The 25,877-nt window shown below is 37.2% G+C and overlaps 1 protein-coding gene across 1 annotated transcript in view; it reads right to left on the bottom strand.

Annotated features, from left to right (window-relative positions):
* LOC113538129 (E3 ubiquitin-protein ligase RNF123) overlaps positions 1-25,877 on the bottom strand; it is a 136,480-nt gene that overhangs the window by 62,697 nt on the left and 47,906 nt on the right. The window contains exons 32-35 of the mRNA XM_053227327.1: positions 18,615-18,754; positions 16,024-16,212; positions 15,021-15,096; positions 11,425-11,509 (exon numbers count right to left, since the gene is read on the bottom strand). Of these exons, the coding sequence (XP_053083302.1) occupies positions 11,425-11,509; positions 15,021-15,096; positions 16,024-16,212; positions 18,615-18,754 (490 nt within the window). The remainder of the gene's footprint in view (positions 1-11,424; positions 11,510-15,020; positions 15,097-16,023; positions 16,213-18,614; positions 18,755-25,877) is intronic.

A 25,877-nucleotide genomic window follows, 5' to 3' on the forward strand; every position in this document is an offset into this window, starting at 1 on the left:
ACTATACTGAACTTGTTTTTGGTCAGTGAGCATAATTTCAGCCTTATGATCCCTTTAAGAGCTCTAGATTAAATTCTGGCTCACTTATGAGTCACTTTAGATAAAAGCATGAGGCAAATGAATAAACGTAAAATGGGAATGTAATGACCTAAGAGTGAATTTCACCTAAATTAAATTGTTTTTAAAAAAAAAACTATGCATAATGGCAAACTATGCACTCACTTTAACCCTATGTACCTTTAATACAAGTTAGATCATGTGAATTCTAACAGTGATGAGACCATGCTTCCATGAAAAGTGGTCACTTTCAGAATTTCTGCACATGCAATTATTACATTTTCTTTCAGACTGTGGTATGCGTAACTCTTGCGGCTTTGTGCCTCCACCAGCTCTGAGCTGCAAACTCCACACAATTTTATCTTTGCCTGCACTCTGTTCAGCACCAGTCATCACCATGGCAACCCTTTTGCCACCCCGACTCCCACCTTCCTCACACCTTCCAAAAAACCATCAAAAGAAAGCACCAGCCATTTATAACAGTGTCTGAAGAGGCCAATGACCGACTCACACAGAGACAGCAGCAGGAAACAACAAGTCTGAAGCTACAACGTGTTGCGAGAAGATGATTTATTGGTTCGGCTGCTCACAAAACAAAAGAAATTGCTCACTTTAGTATCATCTTAGACATAGATAGACTGAAGCCCGAGTTAGTTCGTTAACCTGTAAATTTAGCTGCTCTGTGCTGTGCTGAGCTGAGCTTGGATTCTGCTTCACTTCTCCAGCACTTTGGATGTCAGTAATATAGAAAGTCATCACCCATAATGAATAACAATGCTTTACACTGGAAAATACATTTCCCTGTTTTCAGTAGAGTCAAATTCAATTCCACTTTAACTGTGAATTTAGCTCAGAAAATGAAACTGCAAAGTGAAAATGGATCCAAGTTCTAGGCTGATGACATACATCAGCACTTCTACAGTCAACACAGTTTGTCTGAGATAGAAAGAAGCTTCAAAGAGAAAAATGTGATACTTTAATGACCAAAAAAAAAAGTGTCCAAACATCAAGAACAAATTAATTCTTGATGTTTGGACTTTTCTTTTTTTCATAAGCACAAAAAGTATTGGAGGGAAAAAAAAATCAAGCCTAAAAAAATCAAGGTAATGTAACATTTTACTTAGCTGCACTTTTATACTATAGATAAAATATAAAAATCAAATTTAACTTGCTATCTATCTATAAATATTGTCTTGAACAAGCATAAAAAATATCATCTCTTCTTTGGCCCCTTTTTTATTATTTTTTTTATTATAAAGTACAATAGCATTGCATATTCTTTAAATTATTTGCTTTTAAATAGCTTATTACTTGTGTGAAGAGCTGTTAATCCTATGCTTTATGCTTCCTAAATAGCTTTTTGTGCTGTTCACAATCAATAAAACATTGAATTTCAAACATTCATTCTTTCCTTCAGTTGTCTTTTGGAAACATTTGCATCCCTGCCCAGTTAATGCTCGGTAACAATAATGCTAATAATCACAACTTTTAAGACACTTACTATAGACCCCTTTGGTATTTGTAAACAAAAAGAGATGTGCATATAACCTGGTTGCAACTAGCCTACCAACCTGATGCTACGTGTTTAATCTGTCTGAAGTATCTAACCAGAATTTGATTTAGGAATCGGATTGAGATTAGCTAAAATATTATCCACTTATTATCATGGATTAGCACTAAAAGACAGGAAGTGCTATTTGGCTAAACTAAGGTCTTGTTGGCTGTCAGAGGCTAAATGATGCTAAGTGATAATAGAGAGACATATATACTTCTCAAGTCTCTTGAGGCTTTCAGTTTTCTTGTTTGTGGCCATGTTCAAGACGTAATTATTTATGTTTACAGCATGCAGGACATCGTAGCACTGTAAGCTGAGATGCTGCCCAAACAGCTGCCAAAAATTGAATACAGTTAGCTAGCTAAACATATCCATTGTTTGTTAAATATAAATTAGGCATGTTATCTAAGTAGCAAGCTACACCTGTTAAATTCTGTTAAATTCAGTGATATGATAGTTAGCTACTTAGATGGAGCTTCTTGGACCAATTATCCCTCCTAATTGTAACCACAGCCGGCTTCAAAAGGTGTCCGATTAGATAGCATGCAGTAAAAACAAATGTGTTTACGAACACTTTTACAATTCTGACACCCACTAGCACAACATTTAAGAAAATAAACTCTGGCTCTGCTCTGAAAAAACCACTATAGTCTCCCACTTTATTTCTCCAACCAGGAGGCACGGCTGATGTCCGAGTAACGTGTCTCACTCAGGGGTCTATATAAGCTTCTTCTTCGTAAGTAACGAATCAGGACCAGCTTTTACTTTTCAGGAAAGAAAAGTTGTAATTAGTAATTAGTGTTTAATATTCTCTCGAACAACCTGAATCTCATTAGTCTAGCAACGGTAACTGGATTTCATTGCAATGAATAGTTAATACAATGTAATTGAATTAATGAACTATTTACATAACCTGCTGACTATAATTTTACCAAGTGATTAATCACATCTGTTATCAGTTGAATTAAAGGTCATGAGATGATGCCTATGTATTTAAGACATTGTTTTGTCATGCATTGATGATAGTCTAGTCGATTTGGACCTTCATTTCCTATTTAAATACAGCTTTGTTTCATAATACTATGACTCCTGTAGTGCTTTCATATCCTGTTGGTCAAGTGGACATTTTCACAGTTTGTTCCATCAACTGAGCCTGTGAGCTTTACCGCCCTTAGCCAGCATCTCAATCCCATAACGCTGACTTATTTTATAAAGAGTTACTGATGCATATGTAAATGAAGTGTGTAGGGGTCTGGCTTTCCCCAGGTGGACAAGCGAACTCTAGAATTAGACCTTCCTCCAGTCTGGACATGCTGTTCAGCCACATCAACCGGAAAGAGCCCACGTCTCTGGAAAACCGCTGTGGATACACTGTGCCTCAAACAAACAAGTGATCAGAATTATGGGATTGCGGAGTTTTGGAAAGACTCTGGGAGCGAGTTGATGATAAAATCCTGCAACATCACCAGACTGATGGGAGTCAAATTGTTCATGAAGGTCTAATAATGACAGGGTTCATACAAAGTTCCTAAGAGAAAGTCAATTAGACTTCTCCCAGATCAGGTTTTCAGCTCAAAAACATCATATGGATTTGGTACAAAAGGAGTTTAAGGCTAATTTTGTGGAAACAGCTGAATAATGTTAATCCCCGAAAGCTAGTTAGAACACATTATACTAGCAGTTGGTTTATTACTTACATAGTTATATGTCAGTGCTTTAAAATGCTATAAAGCATTCATAGGCCATTTGGCACAAATGATGAAAATATCTGTAAAAAGTAAGTAACTATGGGTGCAAATTTTCTTTTTAGATTAGATTCCACTTTATTGTCATTGTGCAGAGTACGAGTACAGAGCCAATGAGATGCAGTTTTTCATATATCCCAGCTTGCCAAGAAGCTGAGATCAGAGCGCAGGGTCAGCCATGATACAGCACCTCCGGAGCAGAGGGCCTTGTTCAAGTGCCCAACAGCAGCAGCTTGACAGTGCTGGGGCTTGAACCCCTGACCTTCTGATCAGTAACCCAGAGCCTTAACCGTTCAGCCACCACTGCCAGTCCCTAGCCAGTTTAAGCTGAACTGCCAGCCAGATATAATGGAATAAAATTAGCTGGTATTAAATTGGCAATCATTGAATACCAAGAACAAAATCTGTTACTTTCAAGTGCTTAATACTTTATTCCAAGATCAGATTAAACAAGCTAACTACTCATGTTTTAGTCATCTCCATCGTGAGAATGTAACCGGCACGGTTCTCACACAATACTCAAGGAAACGTTAACTACTTACTTATGAAACACGTTCATCTTTCTGCTGTATGTAGATTAGTTACAATGAAACAAATAGCCATTCTCCAGTTGCTTATGCAAGGAATAAAACATCTGGGGACATACTGTTATAGGATCTCACATATCCAAAGAGAGCACATCTCTTATACCTCAGCAATTTGGCTACAATGACCACTTCTATTCATTAACAAACATCATACTATTCACCCATTTATAGTTATGTTTAATGTTACGGAACGGCCTCAGACCAAGTTAGTTCCTGTTATCACTTACAGTATAGCAGCTATATAGTCGTATCTTCACCAGCTTCTGTTTTTTTTATCCTCTTGAAGTTAATAAGACAGTTTGTCATGTTACCGAAAAACCGCAAAATGCACACTCCTCTTAATGACTGCTACAAGCGCTGACACTGGAGACTCCTTCCATAAATGTTAAATAAACATATCTCCTCACAGAAAACTTCACCATAACAACAAGTGCATTTTTCTTTGTTAAATAACAGAGCATTTTTAATCCATTTATTATTAGTCTTATATCATGTGCCACATACGTCTTAGAATCCCTGTGTAAAACGCAACAGAAACAAGCGCGTTAATATAAACATTCAAAATTAGCCTATTACATGAATGACCTTAATATTAGCTTATCGTCATGTAAATACTGTTCTTGATTAGTTCATTCTGAAGTAAAAGAGTTAGAAAATTATTGCTTGAATGCTAGATTCAAGGCACAAATCTACCTGAAGAACAAAAAAAACATTCAAATCATTGTTTTCAATAATCCCAATACGGAAAAACAATGACAATATTTGACATTTGAAGAATAAATATGGAGAAGGAAAACAGGACACAGTGTACAAGCAAAGCCCTCGGCAGGGATTCGGCATGACAGAAGGTGCCTCATGTCACACCAGTGCTTTCCTCATTAAGGATTTTGCTCTGGGTGTGACGTGCCAAGTACAGTGGCACTTAATTTCTTTCACTTTCCTTAAAATAGAATAGGTGTTTCTGGGGCTATTTTCTGTTCTGCATTTTTGCAGTGGAATATAATAATGGGATCATACTGTTTAGTGCTAATTGAACCCCCCGACCCCCCCACCCCCACCCCCGCCAGGCCTTTCTATTATAACCTATTTCTATGCCGTGCATTAATTCACTGAATCTATGCATTAAATATTAGACTAAAAGCCATTTCAAAGGTGCAATAGAGCATGTATTTTATTTCGTACGTGCACAAATAACCTGGTAAAATGTATAGAACGTGACTAGAATAATTGTTTAAGCCATGGCCTTAGCACAAATGCATTACATGTCTGAGAAAACCCATTTGGAAAACTGTGTTATGGTCCAGAGTGCTGTGTTATGGTCCAGAGTGCGCGTTTGTGTTTACATGGGCCTCTTGTCAGTCATTTTATAGACACTCCCTAATACCCGTTCACTCCACTCCCATCACAGTCTGTTTGGAAAGAAAAAAATATGTCTGAAATCGGAACGCACCCAGCACAGCCAGATAATTCTTTGAAAATATTAAGCAAGAAATGCAGTAAAACCAGAATAAATATAGGCAGCACGTTTCCATTATGGAGTAATGTAATATAGATGAAGTGAATGAAGCTGGACACGGAATTAGCACTGGACACTGTACAGGTACATAACCGAAATCCGTATAACACTTTGAATTGTCTGAATGGCCTTACAAGTAGATACCTCTCTTCTTCGTTACAAAGAAAAACAGGACAGTGAAGTCATTCGTGACCTTTCTCACAAACCAGTATGAGGCGAATTTTGCGTATATACAGTGAGTGCTATAACTTGGTTTTCTAGCAGCTGAATGGCCTAGCATGTAGCTTACGATGCTAACAATGATAACAATGCTAATACCAGGGCTTAAAGCTTACAAGCGTTCATTACAAAGCAAAATACTGCAAAGTACTGCGAAGACAGTCTTGACCATTCTCATAAATCAGCATGAGACGAATTATGCATGTTTATAGTGTTATAACTTGACTTTCAAGCAGTTAAATGGCAAGTCAGCTTGAAAGTGGTGTCATGGTAGTCCTTGCTATTGATAATTCTAGTTAGCATGCTAACTCAAGTGGAACCGCTGTAGCTTTTGGGATCGGAGCTTTGTGTACTTGGGTGGGAATGGGGGTGGGCTGAAGGAGTTTAAAAAAAAAAAAAAATCATTCGAGTCTTATTTTCATTCTTATTAACTCTACCTACTTAACCATTAATGGCCTAATCTCGAAAGATTTGGACAAATCTTGCCTAATACACCTTTAAAGTTAAATAAAACACGCTAAAGTTTAATTGAGCGACAACCTACAAGAGCATTACACAAAACTGCAAAGAAAATTCTTTGCTTTTTTTGGTCTTCTTTGCTGTTTTTTTGTGCCTTCTAACCAAGAGATGAATACAGTCAAATTATTTTTGTCAATAAAGGTCATCTTTTGAAGCGGGAATTTTCTTCAAATAGAAAAATTAACATCATGACTGAGTTACAGCCTATCAGTACTATGTGAAGAGCGTAGACAAGATGAAAGCCGTAAAATAGAGACACGTGTAGTGCGAGCTGGCTGACATTAAAAGGAAAAGGCCATGTCTTATCTGAGAAGGCTGGAGGGATAAGCAAGCACAGGGTGAAAAGGAGGAGAAGGCAAGAGCAAGAGCAAATGTTTAGCATTCTGTACGGTCAAGCCTGGATTCACAGCCTGTATGATGTATACAAATGTATTTTTTGAGCAAATTCTCAAAATGTAAGACTGCAGGTGGAATTCTGACAGAATTCAAGTCCAGCATACCAAGTAAGTCTGATTATGCCTAGCCCTGTGTCTGCTCGTCTGGCCCAGATTCTTTGTGAATAATACAACTTGGGTAGGATGTCACGACATTCCACACAACAGGACAGAAATATACTGTGAGAACTGGAATGATAGGCCTTGGGTGACTGTTGTTTTTCTGATTCTGTGCCTTGGGGCGAGTCTATCTTTAGCCGGATTCACATTACATTTTTCACACTTTGACAAGGTCTCACTGGTTCTGACTCTTTATTCTCAAAGTGCCTCAGGTAAAACAATAGTATGAGCAAAAGGACCTTCTTTGGAAAAAAAAAATTGACGGACTTCAATTCTGACAAACAAAATCAAGGGATGAACAGCTTTTAAAAAAAGTTTCTGAACACTAAGGGCGAGCCAGGTTTATGCAATAACTTCTAGCAAATAGACAGAGCAAACAGCACCAATCCTTTTCTCAGTAATAGGTAAGAAGACAACAAAGCTCTGAGTAAACTTGTTTGTTGGGTTCCAGGTTTCAGAGCAGTCCTGACAAAAATGCTGGGCTCTGCTGGCTTGGCAAACACCATAAAACCTACAAACTAGGTCATATATTTTTGAAATTACATGGGTATTTTCTCAAAGATGTTCATCCATACAGGCAGAGCTGATCTGTCCTGACTTCCATCTGGATCATTCCAGCCATCAGCTTCCTTGTAGCATGTGTAATACTTGGTGTTTTAAAGTAACCTTTGTATAGCCTAATCATATTATTCCTAATCACAATCATCATATGCTAATACTCAAACAACAAAATAATACTATTCAGCCAGTACTAATAAAAAAACAATAATATTTATCCAGTACAAAAAAAATAACAATGCTCTGCCAGTACTAAAAAGATAATGCTCAGCAAGTACTAAGAAAAAACTCGCAATATTCAGCCAGTACTAAATTAATAATACTAAAAAATGTATAATAGTCAGTACTAGTAAAAAAAAAAAAAAATAAAAAATTAATACTCAGCAAGTACTAAGAAAAACATTAGTCATTACTAGTACTAGTACTACCACTCAGGCAGTACTAAAAAACTAATACTCATCCAGTGCTAAGAAAAAAATAATAATACTCAGCCAATACTAAAAAAACTAAAAATACTTAACCAATACTAACTAAACTAATAATACTCAATCGGTACTAAAAAAAATGCATAATACGTACTAGTTTAAAAAAAATAAAAATAATACTCGGTCAGTACTAGTAAATAAAAAAATTATACTCTGCAAATACTAAGAAAAACCTAAAAGTACTCAGTCATTACTAAAAAGCTAATACTCAGCAAGTGCTATGAAAAACTAATAATACTCAACTAGTACTAAATAAACTAATAATACTCAGTCAGTAGTAAAATATGCATAATACTCAGACACTACTAGTTAAAAAAGCAATAATACTCAACCAGTACTAGTAAAGAAAAACATTAATACTCAGTTGGTTCTAAAAGAACTAATACTCACCAAGTACTAAAAAAATAATAATAATTTTTAGCCAGTACTAAAATGAATAACATTATTAAAATTATTATTAAAAAATTCTTTTTAAAAACATAATACTCAACCCCTAAAAAATGAATAATTCAGCCAATACAGTATAAAGAAAGAAAATACTGTATTTATGTAACAGCGTGCATTAAATAAATACTAATAACACTCAACTAATACAAAAAAGAATAAAAATACGAGAGAGATTTCCTGTCTTTTTTAACATAATGACACAATAATTATGATTCCCCTTGCTAGCTGCATGTCTGCTTAAGAGCAGACAGAATTGAAGATAAAAAAAAAAACTCAATGTTGCTGAGAGCAAAATGGACAGAAATTTTAAAGCTCAGGCCGGTGAACGTGTGCAGTAATAGAGGACATGACGACCGAACACACACACACACACACACACACACACACACACACACACACACAGTTTCAGCCGTGTAATGGACACACAGCCTCTCCTCTAATGGACAGCAGGAAAAAGGAAACAGCAAAATTATATCTACAAAGGCAGAAATTAGCAAATCTCAGAAGAATGAGTCTTGGCAGGGTTTCTATCCACACACAGCGAGACATGTGGCTCATGATCAGCAGAGCCTGATGGACGCCGAAGTGCTTCAGAAGAAACAATCATAACCATTATATCAAATGCAGTTCAGCTTAACAGGCCAAAACGCAGAGCTGAAGAAAAGCACGTTATCATTAGCGAATGGTGCAAAATGGCGCTGTATCTCAATGAGATAAAAGGAAAAAAATGAGCAGCATTAGCTAACAATACTAAATGGTTTGAAGTCATATTATAAATGTTTTTATGGATTTTTTAAAAATTAAATCACTTTAATAGCTAGACACATATACTAAGGCTGTCAGAATGAATTCCACTGTTCGAATACTAATTTGAATTTTCATATTTTATGAATGCAATGGCAATAAAATCTATATTCGAATGTTTAAAAGCCCACGTTTTAAAATATAGGCATCCTAGCATATATATTTTGAAACACATTTCCTAAACGTATTGACTAAATGTTATATTTTGGAGAGCTAATTTTCACATATTTTAAATATGAATACTACTTACATCCTACGTCAATATAAAAACAAACAGTATGTTCTGAAAGGAGTCTTACATGCAAATAGTTAACAGTTTATATAAAACCTACAACAGAGAAGGTTCAAAGTAGAACAAGCACTTCACACACCAAATTTTTTTTTTTAAATGCAGTGAATTAAAGTGTTTTACTAAAGTGTTTTATTATTCCTCTTATACCACAAAGGTTTGCAAATATTTTATTTATTTATTAAAGAAGAGCATTTATACTTTTTTTTATCAGTTTATAGTTACATGTAATGTCATAGAGTGTCCATGAAGCATTTTATTTCCTGTTATCACATTACATTTCAGTCCCTTACTTTCTCTTGAAGTTAGTAAGACAAGAAATTGCAGCTTGTTAGAGAGAAACCAACGCAAAACTGAAGAAATACAACATCCTCTGTCCTAGGACTTTCCCATGCTGCAAAACTTCAGGTTGTTACAAAGCGCTGACACTGGAGACTCCTTCCATAAATGTTATATAAACATGTCCTCACAGAAAACTTCACCATATCAACAATTACACATTTTTCGTTGCTAAATAACAACACATTTCTAACCTGTTTATTATTAGACTCAGATTATATAGACTGTCCTCTCTACAAGTCCCTGTGATAGCTGTTACTATAGAAATCATACCTTATCAGAACCAGAGAATTACTACAAACCTGTGATTTGCCCACCATTACTTTTCGAGCTGCTGTTATGAACACCTTCTGACTGAACACGTGAAGAACTAAGGAGTTGTGAAAAGGGAACGCTTGACAGAATGCCCCAGCGAAGTGGCAAACTGTCACAAATAGCCTGTATACTGGAGAAACTGTGCAACTGTTGTAAAGATCCACCAACAAATCTACACTATATGGCCAAAAGCATGTGGACATCTGACTATCACACCCATATGTCCTTTTTGAGCATTCCATTCCAGATTTATTCCCCATTCGCTGTTATAATAACCTCCACTCTTCTGGGAAGGCTTTCCACTAGATTTTGGAGCGTGGCTGTGGGGATTTGTGTTCATTCAGCCACACAAGCATTAGTAAGGTCAGGCACTGATGTTGGGAGAGGAGGCCTGGGATGCAGTCATTGTTCCAGTTCATCCCAAAGGTGTTCAGTGGGGTTGAGTTCAGGGCTCTGTGCAGGCTGCTCCAGTTCTTCCACTCCAACCTTGGCAAACCCTGTGTTCATGGAGCCTGCTTTGTGCACAGGAGCACTGTCATGCTGGAACAGGGTTGAAATAGACCCCTTAGGTCCAGTGAAGGGAAAGTGTAATGCTACAGTACACAAAGACATTTTTATGGCAGCAGTCTGGGGGAAGTGCACATATGGGTGTGAAGGTGAGGTGTCCACATATTTTTGACCATATAGTGTATCTTCTTTTTATCCTGGCAGCCAGATTCTATCAAGCATGGTCTGATAAACAAGCACTGAAACAAACACCGGGTTTTGACAAGTTCCAGACAGAGCACAGCGTGACAGATGACAGTTTCACCACCTAGCGCTGAGCTTTTCCATGGAATATTTACACAGCACAAAGAATTTATCACCACTCGAGCCTCATTTGTAGGTCAGTGCATGAAAATAGGTAAGGAGTAAAACAGATTGAGATGTCCAGCATGTGAAAAAATTAATGAGTGTGTCCACAGGCTGCATGCTGCCCCTAATCCTACTGACATAACTAACACGTCTAGAGATACGTGTACATGTGCAACACTGGAACACAGGAGGTGTCAGACAGCGCTGCAGGAAACAGAGCAGGCAATTAGTGTTAGACGCTCCTGGAGAACAGTGAGGGCACGGTTACACACACACACACACACACTAACACACACTAACACACATTCGCACAAGCACAACTGTGTCACTTGCTTCAGTTCCTCTGAGCTACCGAGGTCTTTAAAAAGAAACTTGACCTCTGAAGGCTTACGGGAAAGTCGCGCTGCCAAAAATCGGCCATCCAGTAAACAAGACATTTCGACTTCTGTTTACTGAGCATTGAGAGGCCTTTTGTAAGGCCGTGTTCACTTTTCAACACTAAAGGCAGCCTTTGAAGCTCCAAAAATGGCAGCTTTATTTGTTCTGAAGCTGTAATGAGGCAAGAAGGTCAAGGACTCACCCTTGTCTCTCGGAGTCGACCAGGACTCGCACCAGAATTCCCGTAACTGCAACCAGTATGGGGTAATGATCCACGCTCTCCAGCCCTGTATACACACAAACACACACAGATATAAGCAGCTGAAAAAATTATTGGCACCCTTGGTAAAGATAGGTTAGGCAAACAGTCTTGTTTCGGTTGTGCCTTCGTCAGTGGATGTTCGTAGACTTCCACTTCTCATTTGGTCCGCAACACTTCCAGTCTTTTTGAATTTGTTAATAAGTTTGGTAACAGTGTCGTGTGTGATGTGCTTGCCATGTTTCCTGTTAAAGTCCATCGCAACCTTGCGACAGCTTCCCAATCCAGCCATGAGAATGATTTCAATACGTTCATCTTTTGTCAAAGGCATTCTTAAAGGCTATCTGAAAAAATATATACAATATAAACTAAGTATGAAAAATTTTGTAAGTCATCTTGCTAAAAAGTGTTAATTGCCCCTATGTATGGGGATGTTTGGGACACCCTGTAGAACTACACCTAATTGAAAAGTTCACTCCAACTTTAAAGGAAGTGTTCCATCAAACATTTTCTAACCATTTTCTAGTCTGACGTTTGCTTCTTTAGAATTGCACTGGAGCTACGAGGTTAATGTAGCTAACAAGTAAGCACTCCAACTTGCACGTCTAAATAATCACACTCTCACCTCAAGACATTACTCGGCTCAGGTTCCTGTTTTATTTGTTTATATTTTTGTTTTTTAACTCGTCCCCACCTCCCTGCTTTGTAGGATTTTATAAGCCATATAGTTATATTTTATGGACCATTAGAGACATTCTTAAAACACAGAGAGAAAAAAAAATTTAATAAATAAAAATAATAAACAGATAAAAGCAAAAGAACATTTGAAATTTAAAAAAAAAAAAGAAAAAAAAAAAAAGAAAAACATGGAAAAAATATGCAGAAAATAACATCTTTATGTAGCAATAAAAGAAACATTTGACAGCAAAACAGAAAGGAATACAAAAATGATTAAAATTACAAAAAGTGAAAAATTATTAAAAAGTACAACGAGAGAAGAACAATACAATATGCAGTAATATTCTGAAGTGGAAAAGAGCCTGATTAGCACCTGAATCGATTTTTCTGTTAAACTTTAGACTAGGCTTCAACCTTAGCCTGATGTGTAAGTGCTACCAAAAGATGTCCTTAGAAAGAAAGAGAATCCGTCTCCTTGACTATTTTCAGCTCTGTGATGTCAGTTTGTCTATTTTTAAACATAGCAGTACATACAGTCTGTTTGAGATACTGAACAACTCGAGTACATCATGATTTCTGCATGCAGTTTGCACAATGCTAAACTAGGAGCTGTTAGGTTCCCTTACTTGTTAACTACATAAAGTTCGTAGCTCCAGTGCAAAACTAAAGAAATCAAATATCAGCCAGCAAACGTCTTAGCAGATTGATTATACTTAAGCAATCTCTTTCAGTAAAATAAAAAATGAGACATATTCTTTGCTCAAGAAACTTAAAGAAAATCAGAAATTAAAAACAGGCCATGCTGGAGAAAAGCAAAAAGTAAAACAGATGCTTATGTTCATGTTCATGTAGCCTGGATAAACACGATTTGCAGTGCAACTCATCTCAGAGTTTACGGAGAAGGCAATTTACCGAGTGGCAGATTTTGTGTGGCAATCTTGTAAATGTGTCAGTAACTTGTGTGGCATTGCTGATAATGCGTCTGTCATGCCCTCAATGCAAACTGGGCTCAAGCCATTCAAGACGATGAGGTGATACTGGATGACATTTACCTAATAATTGGATTCCTGAAGTGTGGAGAATCACTTTAGTGCAATTATTTAGAGCATGGATTATTTGCTAAATAGAACATGTGGCATTTCTGAATGATTATGTGTAAACCTGGTGTGAACAGAAACTGATGGATCCTGTCAGGTCCAATATTTTTGCCTTCAAACATTTATCATTTTTGACATGTACACCTATTCACGCTGAGCTCTTACTTGTGCGGTGGTGATTTAACCTGCGTATTTCGTACCATAACATAGCATAGAGCCTATATTAAAGGTATAAATCATCCAGAAATGTCGATTAGGGTCGAATGAAAAAGACTCGACGTTACTGAAATGAGATGCTATCTATGCTATCTGAATTCTATCTCACTAACTTTCTTTTCCTACTCATGCTTTATAGTGCTTGCCTCAAGCGCATTAGCATTTCGCTTTTACAAAATGTCTCTCAGAACAGGACCGAAAATGTTCGGTGCAAACTCATCAAGTTCCTAGCTGCTAAAAAACAGATCTATATACAGCTCACCTTGTCGAAGACGTCCTCGGGCGCTGCCGCTCACGGTGCTTAGCGCTAAGAGGGTGACCCTGACTTCATGCATTATGAATATTGTCATTCTACTGTGTCGTGTCTGATAAATTGGCACTTGGGGCTGAGGAGAAGTTCAATATCCTCTGGCAAAATTGAGTTATGGTTTAACGCCATGACTGTCTCCTCTTCTGATGACTTTCAAATGAGCAGGATTTAGATTAAGGTGATAAATACAATAAGAGAGAAGCCAGTCAGGTCAAGTGGTAGTTCTAGCCAAAAATGATATGCATGTATAAATAAGAGGCGTAACGATGCATCGCAATGCAAAAATTTGACAATGTGCATCGTGGGAATGTGTAATTCACATTGCAGGAATCAGCATTCTATTAATAATGCATCTAATACAATTGTATTATCTGAACACCTGACGTTATATGGTTACATGACCACATTATAACATTTAAAAAGAGCTCCTCAGTAGCTTTCAAACAACATCAGCCCTGCGCCACTGTGATCTATGATGCCCAATAAAGAGATTTTAAAGAGATAAAGAGGACGGGCATTTTAGCCGACTTTGTAGCTCTATTTCCAGTTAAAATGGCATCTCAGGTGCTGCTACGGAGCTCATAATGTTTCAATCAATCATTTTCCCTGTGTCAGAGACTTTGTTTTATAAATTTATTTATTTATTTCTAAGATATGGTGAACCTGTATTACATTTTGTTTACAATATTAAAGCTCTGTTCACAGCAATTTTTAATTTATTTAGTTTTACACAGGCAAAAATGCACACTTTTTTGCAGTGTTTATGAGTGTTTTCAGTCATAATTTTTCTTTATCCAAATTTTGTTCAAAGTATTCTGCGAATCAAATGAATCAAATATTGAAGACAGTATTGTGAATCGATAGACTATTGATATGAATTGATTGACTATCCTTTAAAAAGATCAACTGGTGGCACTGCATAATTTGCACAAGTTTTTGTGTGATTCTTTCCTGGCAGAGCTACATGACGCAGCAAAGGCTTTAAACTAGCATTGCTTCACTTTAATACAGCATCATTGTTATATTTCCACTTGTATTTCAGTCAAATTACCATAATGGAGCTCAGCTTGCTTGCTTTTCATATAAATGAAAGAGTTAATCTAAATTTAACTCCTAAGTACAAGGGATACTAATGAATAATACACATGGGGAAAGACATGAAAAGGTCAGTCCTGATTATGGTGGTCTTACAGAATATCCATCTATGAAGAACAATCCTGAATATGTGCGAGTGTTACCTGGGAGCCGAAGGTTGACCACGCGGTCGAAGAGGTTCCTCTCAGCCGTGACTCGATTCAGTACCTGGTTTAGGAGCTGGAGGACAGATATACAAAGACCTGTCATTAGCCAGACAGCACAAGTACTCTGAGCTATTTATGCTTCTCACACTCATTGGGGTGCAGGTGTGAAAAGCTTTCAGGAAAGATGTTCAGAACAGTGAATGGAGACAGCCATGAATTTAATTCAAACATAAATATTGTCTACATATAAATATTTGTCTAGAAAAAAAAGAAAGAAAAGGGGTGAATGAGAGGGAAGAATAACCTTGCCTCTGAAAGGAATAAAAATCACACTCCACGCACACACATGAACGCACACCTACAAAGACAGGATGTGTAGGTAGGTCCTACCTTACACATGCATTAACACAAACAGGAAAACACAGGCACACACACACACACACCTGTCACACAAAACATAAAGTGTTAAAAAAATGTGCAAAACAAACAAGCACACGAGAAATCCCATGAGGAAATTCTTAACAAAGGTTTGTGTTGCACACACTGCCTTCGTATCCACTGAGGCCAAAAAAATGTTTATGTATTTAATTAAGAAATATGAAAACAATTAAAATACTATTAATTGTATCTCCTCTATTATAAGAGTGTAAATAGAGGGCATAATCATAGAAGAAGAAGAACATCCTAGCTTGTTAGGAAGTTGGGGTCAGGGCACAGGGTCAGCCATGATATGGCACCCCTGGAGCAGAGAGGTTTAAAGGCCTTGCTCAAGGGCCTAACAGTGGCAGCTTGGTGGTGCTGGGGCTTGAACCCCCAACCTTCTGATCAGTAACCCCGAGCCTTAACCAATAAGCCACCACTGGCACTTTACAAAGTTAATAATATAAGTACATGGCAAAATGTATTTGTAAAATATGCATTAAGAACTATATTCAATGCTCTATTACTCTAAAAAATAAGGCCACTTTAGTGATCAGGCCAATCATTTGTCTTTACCCACCTGAGCCAAGCGACGGAGCAGAAGCTCGGCTGAGGGTCGGCTCCAGTCCAAGAAGATCTCGGGTACCAAGGTGACGGTCATTTCCAGCACACGCAGCAGACTGACAGACAGGTCGAAGCACGTGGCACACACTTTCAGCTGCCTCGTGTCCACAAAATTACGCTCTGGACGCTCTGCTGCCTGCTGGATCTGTCACAAAATGATTCATTACTACTCCATTTGTTACCACGATGTTTATCTGTTATCCTGCTTACAAAGATTAACCAGCTTTTTTATGAGGATCCGCAAACCCTGGAGAGCTAGCAACCCTCGGTGTATCTACCAAACATGGAGATCTAGCAATGCAGTGCTGAAAATCTACAAACCCTACAGAAATCAACAAACCTGGGGGGAGGGGTGGTCACTGCCGCTTAGAAAATTTGACAAAAATGAGAGGGTTTACCAGTCATGGATACCAACTCATCTACCGACCTCGTAAAGCTCTACCAATTTTGGGGGACTCGATCAGTCCTGCTTAGCTCTACCAATCCCATAAGATCTACAGCCTGAGAGCACTAAAACCCCTTAGAGCTCTACAAATCCTGGGAGCTCTATCAATCCTGGGAGCTCTACCAATCCTGGGAGCCCCACCAATCCTGGGAGCCCCACCAATCCTGGGAGTCCCACCAATCCTGGGAGTCCCACCAATCCTGGAAGGTCCATTCATCCTGGGAACTCTACAAATCCAAGGCAGATCTAAGAACCCTGGGAGTTCTACCAACCCTGGGAGCCCTACCAATCCAGGGAGCTCTAGAGAAATAACTGCAATAACACCACAAGTTACTGGTGTTAAGCTGTTTCTGTGACATAATTTCCAGCTGTCCCTGGAAAAAATGGACAAACTCTATTGACCACATTTCTCCCAAATAACTTTGTGTCCCTATTTTTTAGCATCTCATTTTATTTCAAGTTTACACACATTAAATATTTGGCCAGTTTTTACCGAACCGAAAACTAACCACTATCTTCCGTTTTTTTGGTTTTTTTTGCTTTTCTGGTTGATAGTCCATGATGACAGTTCCTTTCTATGGGTAAAGTGATAAAGTGAGAAAAAAAAACGATCCAAGGCCAGATGACAAAACATCTGATAAATCTATCATTGTCAGCCTCCGAAAGTTATCTGGGATTCTACTGGAAGACAGCATCTGTCCCAACATCTGACCATTATTAACCGATTAACAAAGTTCTACTATACATTATTACCAAAGTGTTTAGCATGACACCTGTAAGACCAAATGCTACCTAACATATCTGCTAGGCTCCAAAAGAACAATGCTATTCTGCTACAGAACATGTAAAGACCGCATTTCTCATCAGTCCACAGCACCACATGGCTACACTAGCTCTCTGTTTTCTCCACTCTAAGTAGTAGATAGCTACTAAACAACAACTGTGTCCCTCTGAAGATTGCTGCCTTTTAAATTAGGGCTCATCAGAGATAAAAGTCACCCTGCAAGAGCTAACCATGAAGTCCGACCATCAAAGCCCAATCAGTAAATGTAGACCTGGTGGGTCTATCTGACACACACACTGCTGTGTTAAGAGATGCTTCTGGCTGAGCAGAGTGCTTTTCCAGCTCCCCTGCTAGAGCTTAATTTGCTGCCAGACAGACCAGGGAGTCCTGCTCTTTCCCACAATTTCCCAGGAGAGTCTAAAGCCTCCCATTGCTAATAATGACTGTATGAAGGGCAGGAAGCCTGTTTTCACTTCCGAAATCAGTCTTTATGGGCATCTTTTTTCTATCATGAAATCAAATTATAGAGGAAGACAGGACTGAATGTGGAAAAAACACAAGCTCGTTGAAGTGGAGGTCATTTATGCAAAGGCATCATTATAGAATGATTGCATGCATAATTAAAGAAGAGGGTCATGTTTGTTTCACATCAGCATGTACCACATACACAGGGGTGATGAAACACTGGTGACTCACATGCAAAAGGGTAATGTATGACTGTTACATATTACATATAATGTATATATATGTTTCATATAATGTATATATTCGAAATGGTGGGGGCAACCATGAGGTTTTTTTCCACGATGCACTGCAAAAACAGAAAAATTAAACTATACTCCAGATTGTTTTTTTTACTTGATAAGATGTAAACATAGTGTTGCATACCATTAAGATGGAATAGAATAATTAAAAGCATGTATGCTACCACAAAACTACACAACACTGTTTCCGCTTAGCTGCAAATACAAACTGCTCGATCGTTCAAGTCCTAAAAATTGACTTAGTCATTTGTATGCAAATTATATTGCTTTAAATGGAAAAGACTAATCCACTACACCAAATGGTGACAGTAATGACAATATTATTGAACACTGCAGCCATGAATAATTTAAAGGTTTCAAGCAGTTCAAGTCTGGAGACAGCTGTAATATTTCATTAAACTCTACTGTGACAAGGCCTTTTGCTCAATGCAAAGATTTTCTTGTATGCACATTAGCAACCAGCTTCAAACTGCACCAACAAGGTGGTAATACAGCTGTGAAATATCACAGCTCATGCCAGAGGGCGACAAAGGTGTTGACTGACACTCGCTTACCTCCTGGATCATGCCAATGAACTCTGAGAAGGCCCAGTTGAGCTGGTTGAGGACGCTGTTGAGGAAGCTAGCAGCCATCTCTTTGTCCTGATTCAGGAGCTCCGCCATATGCCTTTGGAGCAGGAGTGATGGACAAGGCTCTGCAACCAATCAGAGAAAAGCATGTTGTTTGATCCAAACACCTGTTGGCCACACCCAGAGTCCATACAGAAGCCTTACCCAAAGAAGCCTTACAACTCCAATGATAATTGCAATGATAGCTAAATGCTAAAATAAGGGGCTCGGAAATGGTTTCATAGCTTTGAGCATTGCGTTCTTGAGCAGATGACATGGTTTTGTTCAAAGTTCTCAGGTTTGCATCAACATGATCACAAACTGACGTTCCTCTCTTACGCTAATTCAAACAGATTGCAAAAATTATTCTGCCCTATGGTAAAAAGACCACAGTTAAACCAAAATGATCTCATTTGTGGAATCCATGATGACCTCTTTCTTAAAGGTCACAGTCCTAATTACCCATAAGGATAGATGAAAATATGAACCATGTCAATGTAAAATACACGTCAATGTTTCTGAATACATGGCAAGTTCCTTAATGTTGATTTCAGCAAAACATAAAAACAATATGGCTCTGTCTAGTATTATTTGGGTGATCACAATTTGCTTTATATTAACTAGCTATGCCTACTACATAGAGTATAATATAGCAGGATACTACAATTGAGAGGCAGTATATAGTCTATATTTTGGGGTGTAATGTCTATGTCCAATGCCCATACGTGGACCTTCCGCAAACTGTTGCCTCAAAGTTGTAGGCATACAATTGTCCAGAATGCCTTTGTATGCTGTAGCATTAAGATTTCCCTTCCACTGGAGGCTGTTATAACAGCAAAGGCAGACCTACTCCGTGTTAATGCCCAAGGTTTTGGAAAGGGCACATATGGGTGTAATGGTCAGGTGTCCACATACTTTTGGCCATCTAGTATACAAGTAAGTATTCCAACTAGTAATGTATTTATTCAACAAGGAAACTCAATTTAATGGATGTAGTGTAATTACAAAGCAACAACATTTAACTAGGCAACATTATTCACAAAATCGGATCAGTGGTCAGTGGAAATGCATTTGAGACACATGAAAAAGCAATAGCTATCCGTCGCAGTTGTCCACTTAGGGTTGAATCACTGGAGTTGGACGGTAATACGTACTCTATACAAGGCATGCTCAGACCACAGTATCGCATCAAGTACATATACCAATAGTAAAAACTCAGGGCATATCTGCCAGTGTTATTCCTGCAATTTCTTGGGCTTTATGTGAGACAAAAGAGCACCACGGAGCATTCTGGGTAATACAATACTACCCATTGTTAAAGAGCCTGACCTGACATGCTAAAAGCCGGAGAGCAATGTGAAGACTGCAGCAAATGCTCTAAACGAAGCTGTGAATGAAGCTAATCAGCTGATAGGCTGGTGTGGTCCGTTAACACCGAAATAACCTTTATGTTTAATTAGATGGAGTGAGTCCCTCCATGCTGCTCAATGCCCACTGGAACAATAGAGCTTAAAAGGGCAAAAGAAAGAACAAAACAGCAAGCAAGAGATTAAAAGAGCAAGACGAAGAGAGGAAGAAGTGAGGACAGGGCACATCTCCAAATTGGGGGTGGAGGATTTAATTTGGAAATGAAAGTCAAGCCCAGGTTTGTCCAATTTTATGTTCCCTATGGCAGGGGTGTGCAACTGTTTTGTCACTTTTGCACCATGAAGGTGCTCTGAAGAGGGTATTACTGACAAAACCATTTACAGGGAGAAAAGGACACTGTCAAAGAGGTTACGATCCAGCAGGAGCCAGTGCTGTCCAGAAATTGTCCAAGTGTATCTGAATATGCTACGGGTCTGATGGTGAATCGAAAAAGGAAATTGTCAAATTTTAATTTTAAGCACTTAAAACTCCTAGAACATAGCTTTTTACTATTAGTTATAGCTTCTGTATGAATTTAGCATCAACTCTATTCTTTTTTCCCAATAACAGATTTCTGAATTCCTCTTTTTGACACATTCTTCTGTCCAATTCGAGTTAAAACACAAATCAATTAGCTTACAGAATTAGTTTACCTAGCTTTACCCCAACCACAAAAACAACAGAGACTTCTTGCCGGCTCACTTGGCGTCGACGTGTGAGCAAAACTTCATTGAGGTACAATTTTATCATTTTATATACACAAACCCAGTGTACAGGTTCTACTTCATGTTTTTAACTTGGGACAGATCTGAGAAATAGCAGTGGGGCTGAGCTACAACTGTAAAATGAAGGAACGCTGCATTTTTATGTAATCAACACATTTATAATCCTCATTACACACAGGAACTTTGAAAAGCCAAGACTACATTCTCTGACAATGTTTGTCATATTTGTATAATACAATCACGTTGCTAGGGACTTTTACTATTTTACAATTTATTATCTGACTGCATAATATTATTAAGTTTTCATTTTATATTGCCATAGACAGAGCTAACATTAGCAGTAGCTCTACACTATGCATTTGTATTGAATAAACTACGTAAGGTTAAAGTTGTGGTAGATGCTTAACTAAAGAAATTCAACATCATAATGATACATTACATGCTGCAAATTGTAGATTTTTATTCATTCACCTACAACAATATTTTAATATTTTTCACTATATACTGCTTAAGGTACAGCATAATTGTGTTATGTGAGCTATTTACATGTAAAAGTCACAATTTTTTTAAAGAACATTTAATTAGTCAATTGACATTTTAAAATATGTGTAAATGAATATTTAGGAAAATTATATAAGATGACTAAAAGTAGGAATATTGATCAAATGTGAATGTTGTGCCTTCAGAAATACATAAATGAATATAAATATATGTAAAATTTGTAAAGTATTCGAAAAGTGAAATTCGGGTCCCTACAAGAAACACTGTTTCTTGAAAGGTCACATTATGACCTCGGTAACACTGTAACTCTGATCTTATTTATGACCACATCTTTAATTTGACAATACGCACTGTGTTATGAGTGTTTCATGGAATAAAACTCTTGGTGGTGGCCTGGGATTTTTGGAACCAACTGTGTGTTTGAGACATGTTCTGATCTGGCAGGAAGCAGATGCAGAAAAAAGGAACTTTTTTTCAATCTAGAGAAAATAAGAGCTCAGTTAATGCTGGATTTATATTGAAGTAAAACTCTATTGTCTGATACTGTCAACATCACACTGATCCCACACTTCCCCCTCACTAACCTTATAGATCTACTGCAGAGATTTCATTAACAACACAAAGGCATATCTGCAGTCTTTAATAGATTCAAACAAACCGGCACACACGTCCGCACTCCGCAGTGTATTCACAGCTCAGCGGATGTAATCAGATAAACGTGCTCTCCTTTTCCCCTCCTGGGCTTCAGCGCTGATGACATGAAAAGCATGGGTAATTCCTAATTACAAAGCATTAAGTGCATGGAAATGAAGAGAGCGTTTATTCCAACAAGAGCTCCGGGAGAGCCGTAGCCCCTTCTTAAAACGCATTTGTTTGCGGTTTAGTAGAACCTGCTGTTCCAAAGTCGATTTCCCAATGTTCTTCATTAGATTAGACAATACAGGCCTGAGTAGATTGGCTTTGTCTGCATTACGCCACAGGTCTCAGTGGACTGGAGCTCAAAGAGCAACTGATACATTTGAATGCAAATCCATAATAAGAGGATTATTAGCAAAGCAAATAAGGAGGTACTTGTGTCAACAAACAGCAACAAGGACGTCTTAGCATGTGAGATGTAAGAACTTAGAGGAACAAGATCTTCCATTTAGAAGTACCACATTTTATTAATAATGAAATGATAATAAGCTAAAAGAAAGAAGACTAGACAAAAGGGTGTACGGAAAAGGTAGCACAGCTAGTGGGAGAGAAGCTTGAAACAAAGCTTAAGGAAAGTTTTACAATTACATGCATCTATAAAATCCATATGCAAAGCTTTGAAGACTTGACATACAGACTGTGATGCAGTCAGTAGCTAGTTATAGAACAGAACAGCACGGCTCGGTAAAAGAAATCAAAAAGAAAAAAGAAAAAAGAAAAATAAAGAAATTGGCCATAACATTATGTCTATTTCCCATCACATAACACTACATATGAAAGTAGGAGGAGTTTCGTTGAAGGTGACTTGTGGCACGATTAGTAAAATGAGACTCACAATTTTGAAAAATGACTCAAATGAGACATATTTCATTTGGATTAAAAAGTGAGGTGGTACTATTAGCCTGTCTTCCTCGCAGGATGAGCCATTAATCATGAGACAGTCCGTGCCAGTGCACCCAAACACAGATAAGGTGCCAATATCTTAATCTGATGTTACAGCTGAGAGATGTTCCAGTGCCAAATTACCCAGATCACATTAATATTTTCTGTGGTTCAATCTCAAATGGTGTTTTATCATGCGTAACTTGAAAATGACAGAATTCACTTAAAAACACAGGTACATAATTTTGTAACAGATAAAATAAGAAAAGGAATAAATTAAAAAGTAAAGTGTAAAATATATATATATATATATATATATATATATATAAATTAAATTAAACATTTAAATAAATAAAAATGAAACTAAAAATATCATGTGAGTAAATTATTAAAAAATGAAACTGTAAAAAAACATTAATGTGGGTGAAATAAATAAATAAATAAATAAATAAAAAACAAACAGAAATCCAAAAATTTGGGATTCAGCCTAACTTGAAAATGAGGTAAATCAGATCAAACAATAAAAGTAATAAGTGAAATAATAAATATGAAACTAAAACATAATGTGAGTAACTAAATAAAAATGAAACTGTAAATAAACTTTAATGTGTCTAAATAAATAAAAACTTAAACATAAACAGTAATATGGCTAATAAATAAAATAAAGGTGAAATGAAAATAAAACAAAGTGACTCAATAGCTTTAAAATAAATGTCAGTGATGTGGGTAAACACACACAAATGAAAAAAATAATAATCTGGGTAAATAAATAAAAAAAAATTTTAAAAATTTGTTTGATCAATCAAAAATCTTTCTCAGCAAAGACTGGCTTGCACAGTACCTGAGTGAGAAAGATAACCAAATTCAGCATGGGCACCAGCTTCATCAACATCTAAAAGTGGGTTCATGGGTAATTTACCGAGCCGAGCCATACTGTAAAGCAGAAGAGTGCTAATAGTTTCACTGGGGACCAGAAAGAAGAAAAGTGAAAATGGGGAAAATAAATGTGAGCGGAACTTACTTCGGAAACTAGCAATTGACAAATCTCCTGGAAGTCATGCAAATGAGAGTGAGAAAATTGGACGTTATTAGCAGAGAGACAAGGCCAGAGGAACAATGGGAGTAAAGCGTGCAGGATTAAAACCCACGTAAAGAACAAAGTCAAGAACAGACACAAATGAGAAGCTGAGAAGTTGTAAGGTCATGCATCGCCTCATAGTATCAGTGTGGAAGGCACTAATTTAGGCATCATGAATTTTTTTTTTTTTTTTTTTCCCTCAGCAGTAAACCAGCCTACTGAGAATGAACAGCAGAAGGAAAAATCACAATGGGACTCATTTGTACCTTGTAGTTTTTTTTTTTGTTTTTTTTTTAACCAACAAACAACATGTTTATTCATTTATTCATCCTAACTCAGGGATATGGATTTGGAAACTATTCTGAAAAAAAAAAATGGCTGCACAGCCTGGACGGGACGCTAATCCATCTCTGGGTACATCCATCTCACACAAACACTTTCACACCTCAGGCCACTTTAGACTATCCAATCCAAGATGCAAACTGAACAAAATCCACAAGGATCCTTTGAGCTTGTAATTTTCGCTCCACCATTTTTCTTTTTGTTTTTTTGACACCCACGTTCTAACATTGCCAAGTAGCTTGGTAAATCTTTGTTACCTCGTCCTGACATATCTGTTAGAATATTGTCAGATGTCACACCATGCCTTTTTTCAACTCAGATCTGGACACTATGATGAAACTTTCACTTCTCAAACCACAGTGTGTTCACTGTAAAGAAAATCTTAGCAAGTGCAAATAAATATATACAAAAATAAAAAATAGTCATATTTATCTAGTATTTTGTATTATAAGATTACAAATAAGATTAATGAACCTATTTCTGCACATTTCTTTACTAATTACAAGCTGGTCCTATTGGTTGATATTTTCTAAAATATTTTCTAAATTAATAAAAATTTAATATAAAAATATATAAAATATAATATATATAAAATATATATATATAATAATATAAAATATAAAGCTTAAAATGAGTTAATGCATCTAAAAACATATAATTTGGATTTATAATAATCCCATAACAAGACACATCAGATATTTTCAAAATAATTTCAAAGTAATTTCATTTGCCAAGGTAAATTTTTTTGCAGTGTTGTTTTTTTGACCTTTTTTTCATTAGCTTCTCGTCTTGTTTAAGGACACAGAAACATTTCCTATGATTATTTTTGGTACAGATAAATTGTAAAATAGAGGTACAGCTTCCTTTCTCCACACAGAAACAAGGGGGTACAAACTTTTGTTTCCTTGATGTGATGTGTTTATGTTTCGCAACATAAACTGTAACCATAAATGGATAAAAAGTACAACATGTGGATTTTAAAAAAATACATTGAAATCACTGGCAAATTGTTGTGGTTATTAGAGGAGTAAAGCACTTCAGGATGTGCTGTTATAGGAAAAGAGTCAACTGTGGGGAGGTAACAGTAAGTCTTCTCCACCTTGTGGTTGATTATTTTCCTATAAAAGCATGCACCCAAGTGTTTTATTTCTTACACATCACCATCATACATCGTCTCATGTTCTACCTATTGCACCAAAGAGCCACCCAAATTATCATATACTGTTTCGATCAAAACAGATAGGAACGTGTTCCTTGTTTCATTACTCTGTGTAAATGAAAAAATAAAATCATACAGAACGTAAACAAAACCTATTCACCTGAAAGCATAAATAAAATGATCACATTAGTAACACTCTCACTCAGTCACACAATCATGTCCCACACACACACACACACACACACACACACACACACACACACACACACACACAGTGGCTATTTTATGTGCCACTGACTCAGAGCATCCTTACTGAAGGGGCCAGCTGAGGTCCAAACCAACTAGTAGTTTTGTAAAATGTCACAGGATGTCAGACATTTTAATACAACATGCCCATAATCAGGTGGAGAGCAGACCAA

Source organism: Pangasianodon hypophthalmus, chromosome 20 (genome assembly GCF_027358585.1).
Source record: "Pangasianodon hypophthalmus isolate fPanHyp1 chromosome 20, fPanHyp1.pri, whole genome shotgun sequence".
Classification (NCBI taxonomy): domain Eukaryota; kingdom Metazoa; phylum Chordata; class Actinopteri; order Siluriformes; family Pangasiidae; genus Pangasianodon; species Pangasianodon hypophthalmus.